Source organism: Mirounga angustirostris, unplaced genomic scaffold (genome assembly GCF_029215605.1).
Source record: "Mirounga angustirostris isolate CCGP_5_RB_7025 unplaced genomic scaffold, mMirAng1.0.hap1 SCAF_2, whole genome shotgun sequence".
In the NCBI taxonomy this organism is placed as follows: domain Eukaryota; kingdom Metazoa; phylum Chordata; class Mammalia; order Carnivora; family Phocidae; genus Mirounga; species Mirounga angustirostris.
The window spans coordinates 30097470-30112020 of record NW_026991710.1 but is presented as its reverse complement, the minus strand read 5'-3'; the positions used below and the strand labels follow the sequence as shown (position 1 = coordinate 30112020).

Here is a 14551-nt window from a genome sequence, read left to right as displayed (position 1 = left end):
CGGCTGTCATGGCTACTTTCAGTTTGACTGACGAGAATCCAGGTCATATCATTTGTTATATAATTTTCCTATCACCTTTACACTAAAGCATAATACTCATGAAATTATTATACAACTGCAGGGGTGAACACAGAAGTCCTAAAATCCATCTTATGTCCTTGAGTTTATCTAAATCCTGGTTTTATCTGCTAAAGAGACAAGAGCAGACTGCGGTTGCACATGTGGGAAGCTGATTTTCTGGGTTTGCATCCTAGTCAGACACTTACTTAGCTATGGGACCCTGAGCAAGTTGATGAAAATTTCTTTGCCTCAGTTTCCTGTAAAATGAGAACAGTGATAATGTCTCATGTGCAGATTTAATAATATAGGGCATGTAAAGCACTTGAGAGACATTAGAAATTATTATAATGGTTACTATATGAATTATGAATCCCTGTTAAGCTATGCCTACCACCTCCAGTGCAATTCATTCCTTTTTGTCATATTTTTTCTTCATTTCCACTGGCCAAATTTCTACCAACTTACAAAGCTCAGATAAAATGCTATACCCAGGGGCTCCTGGGTGGCTCAGTCAGTTAAGTGTCTGCCTTCGGCTCAGGTCATGATCCCAGGGTCCTGGGATCGAGTCCCGCATCGGGCTCCCTGCTCAGTGGGAGCCTGCTTTTCCCTCTCCTCCCCGCTTGTGCTCTCTCTCACTATCTCTGTCACTATCTGTCTCTCTCTCTCTCAAATAAATAAATAAAATATTTTTTAAAAATGTTATACCCACCATGAAATTTCTACCAGCATCAGCTTCCAGAAAAGCTATTTCCTCCTCTGAACAACTATGAGTACAATTTATCCCAATAGTCTAAATCATTTATTGTCTTACAAGGTGATTTTATACACAGTTAACCCTTGAAGAACACAGGTTTGAAATGCATGGCTCAACCTATACACTGATTTTTTTTATAAATACAGCACATTACTATAAATGTATTTTCCTTATGATTTTCTTAATACTATTCTCATTTATTGTAAGAATACAATATATTAAGCATGTAGCATACAATATGGGTCAATCAACTGTTTATGTCATGAGTAAGACTTGTGGTCAAGAGTTAGCTATTAATGGTTAAGTTTTGGGGGAGTCCAATTTTATACTCAGATTTTTGACTATGCAGGTGTTGGTGCCCCTAACTCCTGAGTTGTTCAAGGGTCCACTGTACGTGTTTTCCATACTTTGTTACATTGTAAATCATTTAGAGCAACACTGCCCCATAGAAATATATTTTGAGACAAACAAGTAATTTGAAATGTTCTAGTTAGCCACATAAAAAGTCTTTTTTAAACAGGTGAAATTAATTTTACAGGGTTAAGTAATAATGTATTTTATTATATTACTTATATTATGATTATATATTTTATTTAGCCCCATAACCAAAATATTATAATTTATTATAAAATCAATATAAACAAATGATTAATGACTTATTTTACATTTTTTTGTACTGCATCTTTGAAATCTAGTGTGTACCTTACACTTAGAGCACATCTCAATTTGGACTAGCCATATTTCAAGCGCCCCACAGACACATACGGATAGTGGCTATCATTTGGGACAACACAGGTTTAGGGCATGTGTTACCCTCTATATCTCTGTATTTTTCATAATGCCTGGCATAGCACATAACCTATTTCAGAAGTTCAATTAATATTTGTCAAATTTATTAACTACTTTGTTAATTAAGTTAAAATCAGTACAAAATCTAACAGTACGGAAAACATATTTCTGGTATTTGTAACACAAAGAGCAAAAACATGAAAAAATAATTTTAGCATGTTTAAAGAATAAGTTTACTCTTTAGAGTGATAAAGTGAATTTTTCAGTTGTACTTCTCATTAAGAATATACTTTAGAAGTACTAAGTCCTGGATCATTGAAGAAAATAGTATGCACAGCAATAAAATTATTTGTTTGACCTATTTGGAGAAACAATTCAATCTTACTTTCCTGTTAAGAATAAGGATTCGGAGGGGGAGATGAACCATGAGAGACAATGGACTCTGAGAAACAAACTGAAGGTTCTAGAGGGAGGGGGTGGGGGGGGATGGGTTAGCCTGGTGATGGGTATTAAAGAGGGCACATACTGAATGGAGCACTGGGTGTTATATGTAAACAATGAATCATGGAACACTACATCAAAAACTAATGATGTAATGTATGGTGATTAACATAACATAATTAAATTAAAAAAAAGAATAAGGATTTTAGGTAAGAGTAATTCACTCTTTAGTGTGCAGGATTTGATAAGTCTGGATGAAAATATTTTGAAGTTGTTTTCCTGCTCACCATATGACTTCTTAAATGTGTTGTGCTCTGAAATATATTCAGTGTTTCATAAATGATTTTTCAGTTATTCTGATGCAGTTACAGAAAATAATGACATTATTTCCATAACCATTAAGAACATACTATCAGGACCAGACCAACTTGAATTATTCCTGTTAGAAAGTCACGATGAAAGAAAGTGAAAATCCTGATATGTATTCCACCACTCTAAAACTGTAGCTACCCACTCCTTCCTTATCAACTCTAGACCTGCCTTTCTTTTTAACCTTAAGTATCCATATGCATGAAGTATAGATTATGGTAGAGAATTATGAAGAATCAACAAAATATGGTAGTTAAGGAAGTAAAATAACTTACCTTTGGCAATTTCAATGGTAATTTGCAAATTGGCAACTGATAGTGGTTTTCATCAAGTATAAGAGATTGATCCAAGTTGTGGACTACCTTTTATTTAGGTATTTTATGAACTACAATGGTGCCCTTATAATGAGGGCAGCTATAGTTTCCAAATTCATCCACCTCTTTGATTTGGAGTTCCAGCCTGGGTTTTCTTTGTAAATGAAAAATAAGCTTGTAATCTTTTCCATAATCCTTCCCATTGCCTAAGAAGTAAAATACATTTGTTACTATTAAAATTTACCACTTTGTCTTATTTACTTCTTTAAAATCCAAATAACTATTTCACTTTTTCAAACTTTTTAAGCTTTTTTGGTGTCATCGCCTTTTGCCAAAATTTAAGCAGCAATAGGCTGCGACTGCAGATTACTAAAAAGATTTCTTATCTGTAATTGGACCAGGTGCTCTCTGGCTTCTTCTCAATCTAATAATCTTTGATTTTCTTTTTCCATTCCATTTTGCTTTAACAAAAAACTATTGGAAATACTCAGTTCTTTCTGTATTTAGAAAATTATTTTTACCTTTCAATAATTGTCTTTTTTATCTCTCCTAACTATTAATAGCATATGGGACCCTATCATGACCTCACAATAGGCATTCTAGATGTACGGTAGCCACTAGCAGTGTGGGGCTTGTAAAATTTAAGGTGAAATTAATTAAAATTAAATAAAATGAAAAATCAATTCCTCGGTCACTCCAGCCACAGTTCAAATATTCAATAGCAACCTATGTCTAGTAGCTACCTTATTTGGTAGTGCAGATGCAAAACATTTCCACCATCACAGAAATAGAGATGTTTTAGCAAAACTTCAAAATGGAAGACTTACTAGATTCATGTTACTAACATTTTTATTGAAACCTGATTAATTCTGCCAAATAAGGGTATATCTTCTCAACTGCTCATTGAAAATACCAGAGCTTTAGTGGAGATTACTTTTCACTCATGGGGGTTTTACCAGGACAATTTTATGTTGGCATTGCAAAAGCAAAACAGACACTGCCATTTTTCCTAAGGCATGTCTGCATTACCCTTTGCAAAATTTAAATGTAAGCTATATTGTAACAGTTAAGATAGTATGTTTCAAACTTAAAGAGCTAGATCCAGGGCCGGCCCAACTATTTATCTACATTGTAATATTTATCCAGTCCTTTCACATCTCTGAACTTCTTGGAAGCTTAACTTCCTTATCTTTAAAACAAGATCAATAAAACTTACCTCCTAGGATTGTTCTGGGAATGAAAAGAAATAATATGGATAAAATGATCGGCACAAGGGCCTAGCTCATAATAAGTGCTCAGTAGGTGATAGTAATAATAGCAAATGATAAGAAAGAAGCAGGATCCTTCAACTGGTTTAAATTTGTATGATAAAAAACAACCCACTTAATATTTTTTTAACATCAACATGAAGCCTTTATATAGAAGTTGCAACTTCCTATTTCTAGAAGCCTGAACATTGACTACTCAGAGCTCTCTCTCTTGGAAAACCTGCCCAATGAAATAAGAGTTCTGTGAGAGATGTAGATGACACCAATATTTTTCTCCCTGTTGAACTGCTAGATGTCATTTTGGTGAATCTCTAAAGCACAGTTAAATCTAGATTTGAATAACTCCAGGTTATGAAATGTGTTGGAGTATGTCTCTTCACATAAGTTTATATTTTAGAGGCAACTTGGCTACTTGAACAGAGCAATTCCTAGGACATCCTAGGAAAGGAATGAAAAGCCAGGGCTTGCCTTCTTAAAAGAGTTTCACTCTGGTAAAAAAAAGAAAAATAAATTTGGAGTCACTAAAATGTCACCTAGTAAATTAGCTAACTTAGAGTTTTTAGATCACTGGAGTAACACCTGGCAAAGTTCTACTCCATACTATTAGAGTTGTTACTTTGGTCCCAATAGAATACAACTTAATAAATCTCTCCTTCTATCCTTTGAAAGATACTCCCTGACAGGTATTTAATTACTCATAAGGGATAATTTAGATGCAGGATATAAAGATTGAGGGTGAGGCAAAGCTACATTGGTTCAATTTAGATCTTCAGTTTATCTGCCTCCCATTGCCAGCTAATTTTTTTAAATAAAGATCTATAATGTAAATCTCATGTTTATATATGAAATAAAGATGAAATTGTTGAGGATTTCCTAGTAATAAATAGCAGAATCTTAGTATTATAAATAGAAAGTCTAGATTTTTTTTAAGTTGGAATTTCATTGCTGCCAAGATATAGCACTATATTTTGAATACCCCTTGAAAAAAAATTTTAAAAAATTTATAAAAAGGACAAGCAGCACAAAGGAATTTCACTATTCTACTTTTTTTTTCTCCCACATTGGCATAGTTAGAGAAGTAAAAGCAAAATTCATTTATTGCATTCCAAAATTATGAAATCAACCTTTAGTTGACATTTTGAAAACCTTTTTCTCTTTAACATATTACATATTTCCTAGAAGCCCTTGGAATAGTAGCTGTTCAATAAATATTTGCCATATGAAGAAATATAGAATTTACTTATATTTTATATTACTAAATACACCTTGTAGCAATATATATTTTTTCTCAATGAAGGGAACTGGAATATTTTTCAAAGATGACATAGAAAGTACAAATGTAGAAATATATGCTTTTGCTTAGAATATTCAGATGAGTAAGTGAAAGTCTAGCAAAATAGAGAACCAGAGAATTTTGTAAGAACCACTGGCTAGGGTTTTTCTGTATCCTAACACATCTCCACCACCTCTACCCATAAGCCACCACCATCCCATGCTTGGTTTATTATAATGGCTCATTAACTCATCTTCCCAATTCTTCTTTTGCCTCTGAGATTATAACTGTGTTGAGAATCTATTCTATAACTCAGATCATGTGACTCCTCTGTTAACAAAGTGGCTCCCCATTTCACTTGGAATAAAAGGCCAACTCCTTGCTATGACCTTCAAGGAATAGTCAGTACTCACCTCCTCTCCTACAACAGTCCTCTCCTTCTCATCCACCCATTTCAGCCTCCTTGCTGTTCCTCAGACAGATCAGGCACACATATGCCTCTGTTTAGTAGCACTTGTAATCCCTCAGCCTGGGACAGACTCCCCTGAGATAGGATGATGGCTCCTTTCTCACCTTCTTCAAATCTCTGCTTAAATGTCACTTTCTCAAAAAGGTCCTCCTTCATGAGTCTATTTAAAATGGCAACTCTGCCACTCCCTCTGAGACTCTTGATGTCTTTTCCTTGCTGTATTCATCTATAAGGCACTTCCCTCCCATCACACTGTACATTTTATTTACTTATTTGCTTCTCTGTCTCTCTCCAGTAGAAAAAATATACACAAGGGCAGGAAATTTTATTGAATGAATAAAAGGGGGCTCATTCTAACATCCTACACATGTTTCTGGGTAAGGCACTTCTCTGGGCCAAAGGGCATTCAGGGCAACTTTGACACACACAGACGGCTTTAGGAATTACTAGATTTGATGGGTCATGCTAAAGTGTCATTTTTTAAGTATCGAATCTAAAGTATCAAATTTTATCTGCCCATTTCCTGGCACTTTCTGGATTTTGTGAGCACTGGGGGTTTAGATGACATGTGATAGGAAGTCTAAGTGATGAATTAACAGTTCTAACCTGGAGAATGAAAGTATATATTCAGAAGGATGCCAAAGGCTAATATAAAAAACCCAGGGGAGCACCTATCTTATTTTCTCTTAGAAGGAGAAATAAAGTACATAGCCCATGATCTCACTCAAAAGAATCATCTCTATTCTATATAAATACATATAAAAATTTTGACATTTCTCAAAAAACAGTCATCTAAATCCATTAAAGTTTTAAATACTTTTAATTGCATAATTCTATAATGTTAAGTTCTTTCCCAAGTTTTTGTCTTCCATTCTTCCAACAAATACTACTTCTAACTGTCAGGCACTGTACTAGGTGCTGGGGATTGAATGGTGCCCACCAACAGGACAGGACCTGCTCTCAAGGGACTGTAGTCAGATATTGATCTGGATATTGATCAAACAAATGAATAAAAAAAGATTGTCTCTACAGCCATGTACACAAAAGAGAAGTACATAAAGATCTGAAAAAGTAAGATAAGAACTGACATAATCAGGAAAGATGGGAACACTCTTCTAAACATGATCATCGAGGTGAGCTACAAAAGTACAGTAGGAGGTAACTGGAAGTGGGTGGGGTGGATGGGTGGGGAGGAGAATCCTCTAAGCAGACATTATCTGAATTGTATGTCTTTGAGATTCAGAGAAACTATCACAGGCTCTAATGAAAGGATGAGGTATCAGTGCTTTCCTGGGAATCTTGTTCCTCTTAGACGGCGAAAAATCCATTGAGGCCCCAGATCTGAGCACAGGTCTCTAGGAAAGGCAAAGCAGACGCAATCTGGCATCCTGTCTGATTCATTTCCCTCGCGTAAAGATGAGTTCTTCTCCATTCCCTACATGGAGAAATTTCTCATGTGCTGGCCTCCTCGAGCACTCTTATTTTAGCTTATGTTCCCCCTCCCAATTACGGGCAACAATACACTCAGTACCATCGCTTATAAGAAGCACAGTAACTCACTCCTGTTTAGGGCACTAGGTAAACACAGCTGTTGTCCCCAGTGTTACAGGAAAATCACTGGCATCATTAGTTTGGGTGGGACACTTCCAGGATTTGACTATCTCTTCTTAGAGAGATTGTCCAAGGGTGGAACTGTGGTTTCTGCTTTGGAAGCCAAGTAGAAAGGGATCTCTTCTACCTTCCTTCCTCCCCCTCCTCACCCTTCCCTTTTCCTTTTTCTGATACCCTTGTCACTCACTCACTAAGTCCTGCCGGCTGACTCAGTTGGCTGGGACACTGAACGTGGAAGTGGAAAAGGCAGTTCACATTGGGAAGCTTTGGGCCTCATCTCTGAGATGCCAGAAAAAGGGCAGCTTCGGCTTCAAGCTGCATCATTTTTGTGACAAGAAAGAGCCAATGGTGCTTGGCTTAATTTCCAGAATCAAAGAGAAAATAGGCATCATTAAAAATCAATGAGATTGGGGTGCCTGGGTGGCTCAGTTGTTAAGCATCTGCCTTCTGCTCAGGTCATGATCCCAGGGTCCTGGGATAGAGCCCCGCATCGGGCTCTCTGCTGGGCAGGAAGCCTGCTTCTCACTCTCCCACTCCCCCTGCTTGTATTCCTGCTCTCGCTTCATCTCTCTCTGTCAAATAAATAAATCTTTTAAAAAAATCAATGAGATCTGTATCAGTTTATAAGTGAACTGAAAATATTACTTCAGGTCAAGTCTATCACAAGATTCCTGGGCCAGAAATCCCCATAAAACCCATGCCTGACTTCTCCCCTACCCCTGGCTTTTGCATGCATACCTGTTAGATTCTATTCCACATCAAGGAAAGAAGTTACAGAGGGGAAGTGGTTGAATTAGTAAAAAAGAAATCGCTGGAATGGCAACTTCTCCAAAAATCTTTTTAATCTCTTCTCTCATACAGCTGTATTCTCTCTGTGTTCTCCTTTTTTTTCCTTTTCTTTTTCCCTTCATCTTCTTTTACCCCCTTTTCTTATCTATTCCCTCACTTCTCCCCCCTTATCCTGCAACCTCTCCTATTCATTCGTGCTGTTTTTCTTAGTATTGTCATATATTCACCCATTTACTGCATACCTATTGAAAGCTCTTGATGTACCAGGTTCTCGATGTACCAGGCTCAGGGGTACACAGCAAGAAAGACATAGTTGTCAACCTTATGAAATTTACATTCCAGTGAAGAACATAAGTATATGAATGAAAAGTAAATAAACAAATAAAATAATTTCAAATTGTGGTAAGATTTATAATGGAAGCAAAAAAGCACCAGATAAATATGAGGATGAGAGGTAAACAGGGTATGTCATCTAGATCAGAGAGAGGTTCTTAACCACTTTTGTGCCATGGACCCTTTTGGAGTTTGGTAAAACCTACTGACTGCTTCTCAGAGTAGTCTTTTAAAATATAGGGGCACCTGGGCGGCTCAGTCTTTGAGCATTCGCCTTCGGCTCAGGTCATGATCCCAGCGTCCTGGGTTCGAGCCCCACATTGGGCTCTCTGCTCAATGGGAAGCCTGCTTTTCCCTCTCCAGCTCCCCTTGCTTGTGTTCCCTCTCTTGCCATCTCTCTCTGTCAAAAAAATAATAAAATCTTTTTTAAAAATAGATATATAGGGGCGACTGGGTGGCTCAGTCATTAAGCGTCTGCCTTCGGCTCAGGTCATGATCCCAGGGTCCTGGGATCGAGCCCTGCATCAGGCTCCCTGCTCTACAGAAAACCTGCTTCTCCCTCTTCTACTCCCCCTGCTTGTGTTCTCTCTCTCACTGTGTCTCTCTCTGTCAAATAAATAAATAAAATCTTTAAAAAAAATAAATAAAATAAATAAATAAAAAATAGATAAATATATAAAATAAAATACGTGAAAGTATAAGTAAGATAATTATATTGGAATATAGTTCTATCCACACATCTCTTGGGAGTCCACTGATCCCAGGTTAGATTCTTCATAAGACATCAGAACGAGTTTAGTTATTATTTTAAGTAAAATAAGAGATAATTGTAAGGTTTTAATGATGGGGTAATAAAGTATGATTTATATATATATATATATATTTTTTTTTTTTAAGATTTTATTTATTTGAGACAGAGAGAATGAGAGACAGAGAGCACAAGAGGGAGGAGGGTCAGAGGGAGAAGCAGACTCCCCGCTGAGCAGGGAGCCCGATGCGGGACTCGATCCCGGGACTCCAGGATCATGACCTGAGCCGAAGGCAGCCGCCCAACCAACTGAGCCGCCCAGGCGCCCATGATTTATATTTTTAAAAGATCACTATTGTTCCTGTGTGGAATTAGATTTCACGTGGCTAATAGTAGAAGCGGAGGAGTATTTAGGAGGCAACTGCACTGGTATGTGAGAGCGATGATTCTAGCTTGGACTCAGAGTAATCACGGAGAAGATATTTATAGAAGAATGTCACTTAGAGTCCGCCTGTAAGGGATCATGCACCCCTCATAAGAAAAGAAAGAGACTGGAAAGGAAGAAACAAGTAAGTGTTTTCCTCTTCCCACTTTTTAAAAGCCTCCTCTCAGTTTTCTGGAAGCGTCCTTAGTCATACAAGTTTCACGAACTCTTTCTGAAGTTTGCGGCCCTAAGCCCATAGAGCATACAACAAGTGTCTTTATACTTACTTGAAGCAAAGTTATTTCCAGTAAATCTTAAAAGAAGTTGGTCTCTTCTTTTACTTGGAAGGAGCGCGATGGCTCCTGGGGACCACCGAACGTTTCTGAGCGCAGGTTCCGAAGCACCTGGTTTAAATCTTTGGACGGCCCATGAGAATAATGACTCTCCGGGGATTGTCTTTCTGGTGGCAAAGAACAGCACAGGCAATGCCGCTGAGCATGGCTTCCTCCAGAGCTTTCATGAAAGAAACCAAATGGCTGTTTTCCACATTGGAAGAAAGATGAAGCACAATAAACCTGCATGGGAGCAGAGAGGCATGACATTAAGGGCCACCTGTCATCTCAAAGATAGCACTGATAACAAGCAACACCCAAGGAGAGAGCCATTCTCATCCAAGCATTCTTCAAAATCAAGCATGCTGATAACCAAATAGTTAGATTCATGAGTGACATTAATGAAACTCTTGGCAGTCAGGAAACCGTTCAAACCAAACCAAGTTCTAAACAGATGTTCATGGACGAAGCAATCATCCAGGCTCAGATCAGCTCTAAATATAGCAGCATATTTTTATATATATTTTTATTATTATGTTTTTTTTACATTTGAAATTTTATTCTAATTTTTTTAAATTTTTTATTGTTATGTTAATCCCCATACATTACATCATTAGTTTTTGATGTAGTGTTCCATGATTCATTGTTTGTGCATAACACCCAGTGCTCCATGCAGAACGTGCCCTCTTTAATACCCATCACCAGGCTAACCCATCCCCCCCCACCCCCTCCCCTCTAGAACCCTCAGTTTGTTTCTCAGAGTCCATAGTCTCTCATGGTTCATCTCCCCCTCCGATTTCCCCCCCTTCATTCTTCCCCTCCTGCTATCTTCTTCTTCTTTTTTTTTTTAACACATAATTTATTATTTGTTTCAGAGGTACAGGTCTGTGATTCAACAGTCTTGCACAATTACAGCGCTCACCATAGCACCTACCCTCCCCAATGTCTATCACCCAGCCACCCCATCCTTCCCACCCCCCACCATTCCAGCAACCCTCAGTTTGTTTCCTGAGATTAAGAATTCCTCATATCAGTGAGGTCATATGATACATGTCTTTCTCTGATTGACTTGTTTCGCTCAGCATAACACTCTCCAGTTCCATCCACGTCATTGCAAATGGCAAGATTTCATTCCTTTTGATGGCTGCATAGTATTCCATTGTATATATACACCACATCTTCTTTATCCATTCATCTGTCGATGGACATCTTGGCTCTTTCCACAGTTTGGCTATTGTGGACATTGCTGCTATAAACATTGGGTTGCACGTACCCCTTCGGATCCCTACATTTGTATCTTTAGGGTAAATACCCAGTAGTGCAATTGCTGGGTCGTAGGGTAGCTCTATTTTCAACTTTTTGAGGAATCTCCATACTGTTTTCCAGAGTGGCTGCACCAGCTTGCATTCCCACCAACAGTGTAGGAGGGTTCCCCTTTATCCACATCTCCGCCAACATCTTTTAAATTATATTTTAACTAGCATTACCAAAGAGTATTACTTCAAACTATGCAAAGAGAAAGATAATCAAGATCATCCATTTACTACCAGTGGGACAAAAAATACATGTCATAATTAAGTGGGAGTTAAAATTTTTATCTCTCACTGTGTGGTAAAGATTGTTGTGAATGGACCTTGTTATGAGTTGAATTTTGTCCCCTCTACTCAAATTCCTGTGTTGCAGGCCTAACCCCCAGTACCTTAGAATGTGACCTTATTTGGAGATAGGGTCTTGACAGAGGTAATCACGTTAACGTGGTCATTAGGTCCAATATAACTGGTGTCATAAAAAGGGGAAATCTGGACATAGAAATATGCACACACACGGAATGCCATGTGAACATGAAAATGGCCATCTATAAGCCAAAGAAGGAGGCCTGGAACGGATCCTTCCTTCACAGTCTTCAGAAGGAATGAAACTTGCAAACACCTTGATCTTGGACTTCTAGCCTCCAGAATTATGAGACAATACATTTCTGTTGTTAAAGCCACCTAGTTTGTGGGACTTTATTACGGCAGCCTGGCAGACTAATACACACATCTTTCTCTGGGCTGGATCGCTACCCGTCCCCACATTTCCCCCAACTCTTCTCCAAAGAATTGCCCTACAGGAGCCCCCTCAACCAGAGCATCCCTGCACCCATGGACAGGGACTGACTGATGCAGGGGTGTAAAGCCAGCCTTCTTGGTCTTCATGCTCCAGAGCTTCCCTCAGGTATCAGGCTGAGATAAAACTTCTACTGAAACCATAGGTTTTCCGATCTTACTCCCTTGCCCTACTTGTTTCTTTCATTCCCTTATAGGATTCACCTAAGTGTTCTCCCTCAATAAATCAATAGATTCTCATCTTAGACTCTGCTTCTGACCCAAGACAATTGTAGATGTAAGATCTTCCATTTTAAAATGAAAGCTATTTTTAGCCATAGGATTGTCTTCTCTTTATGAATATCTGCTCCTGATGAGCCTTAAAACTGTCTAAAACTCTTTTCATTACGAACTGTCTAGAAAACATGGAAATGAGAAAGTAAAATGAGGACACAGAAATAATGAATTCAGTTACATATACATAGTTATGAGATGAGCATAGTATGAACAGTAAATTACTGTCTTTATGGAATTTCATAAATAAAGGTGCTATTTTACAACTATTTGGGAGTTAAAAGAAAACTTAATACATCTAAGTTATGAGTGGTTTCCGAATGCACTTATTAAACTCTCATGAATGAAATTATAGATAGCATATTCATATCAATTCCGGTTTACATTTTAAGCACACCCTGAAGAACTATTGATACTCTTATTTGAGGAAGAAAAATTTAACCCTATAATTCCATTTCTATAAACATCAATTATAAATCATCAAGACATAATATTGTCAACTTTTATTGTTTACTATTGTATTACCTCTCTAAATGTTCACACAACTCAAACGATATCAAGCCACTCTGCATGTTTCTCACGACCACATCATCCAGCCCAAACCAACCACTGTCTTGGCCTCTGAATCCCAGTAATTTCAAAGATTCACAGGCATTCGTCCCAGGTTTTCTTATGGAAGCGCTTTTTGTCCTATATAATGGTCGCAGAAGAGAGACTGGTAAAATTTGTGTGGCACAAATCTTACTTAATGCATTCATTCTTTCATTAAGTGAATTATCCAATAACAATACATTAAGTATATTCCATGTGCCAGGAATTATGCCATGCACCAGGAATACAAAGATAAGAAATATATAGCCCTTGCTCTGCAGAAGCTCATGGTATTACAGTGTTACCCAAATACAGCACAAGGTGATCAGTGTGGTAATTAAGGGAATGTGCAGGATGGTTTGTGCAGCAGAAGGAAGGTGCTCAGGGAAGCTTCCAGAGTGAAAATGTTAGTATTTGTGATGAACTTCGGAGAATGAGAAGCATTTCATTACTGGCAAAAGAGTTAAGGGAAAACCCCAAAACATTAATAAACTCGCTGGTGTGAATCCAGATGCTTCAGAAGAGCCAAGAGTAGTGGAGGAGGCTGATAGGTAAGACCACAGACTCAGGAGCAAGACTACTTTGAAATACTGGGTGAATCTGCATCTTATTAACTGCATAACCACGGGAAGGTATTTGTTATCTCTGTATCATCATTTTCTTATTTATAGTATGAGAGTAATAACAGTATCTACATCACAGAGCAGAATTCATATTTGTAAAGCACTTATAATTATAGTAAGCATTAATGGAATTAATATTCTCATCCTACTTCCTACAGATATAGCCAGTTAGCTTTCTTGCACAGTTCTCCTTCCTTTTAAACCTGCTCCACACAAATGCTCTAAAAGGGGCAGTTGTATGTACCATGTGCTATCTTCCACCAGCCAGAGCTGAACTGACTCACAGTAGACCAGTTTTCAGCACCCTACAAATTTTATCCTTTTTCTTTAGAATTTGTCTAAGAGGTTCAGAGATTATAATTTGTCACTGTTGTCCTTCAGCCGCAGTGCCCTGGGTTATGAAAATAATAAGCACAGATATTAGTAAGAAAGGAAAAATAGAGGAGATGCTAAAAGAGAAAAGGAGAAAAATCACAATGAAAGAATTCATGTAGTCCTAGAGATGGAATGAATAGTCTTACAATAAACTTCTCTTTTCCTGAATTCCCTTAAATGGAGATCTGTTCCTCACAAAGGAAGAAAAGTCCTTGATACTGAACATCTTGGGGGGAAAAATGGTCTAATAATGGTACTACTCACAAGGGTTTCAGAAACATTTTAGCTAGCTACTAAGAACGAAGACCAAGTGTGAATCCCACATCTTTATTTGTGAATAGAATTAGTTATGGCGGGGCACCTGTGTGGGCTCAGTTGGTTAAGTGTTTGTCTTCGGCTCAGGTCATGATCCTGGAGCTCTGGGATTGAGCCCCGCATTGGGCTCCCTGCTCAGAGGGGAGTCTGCTTCTCACCTCTGCCCCTCACCCTGCTCTTGTGCTCTCTCTAACTCTCTCTCTCACAAATAAATAAATAAAATCTTAAAAAAAAAAAAGAATTAGTTATGGCTTTAAAACCACCTTAATGTTTACAGGTTGAGCTGTCCTACAAC

At 37.9% G+C, this 14551-nt stretch overlaps 1 protein-coding gene across 1 annotated transcript in view; it reads right to left on the bottom strand.

The window, feature by feature from the left end:
• The window catches only part of DTHD1 (death domain containing 1), a 62494-nt gene that overhangs the window by 27708 nt on the left and 20235 nt on the right, over nucleotides 1-14551 (bottom strand). Inside the window, 5 exon segments of the mRNA XM_064582011.1 lie at nucleotides 2689-2933; nucleotides 9930-9974; nucleotides 9977-10069; nucleotides 10072-10217; nucleotides 12878-13042. Coding sequence (XP_064438081.1) covers nucleotides 2689-2933; nucleotides 9930-9974; nucleotides 9977-10069; nucleotides 10072-10217; nucleotides 12878-13042 — 694 coding nt within the window.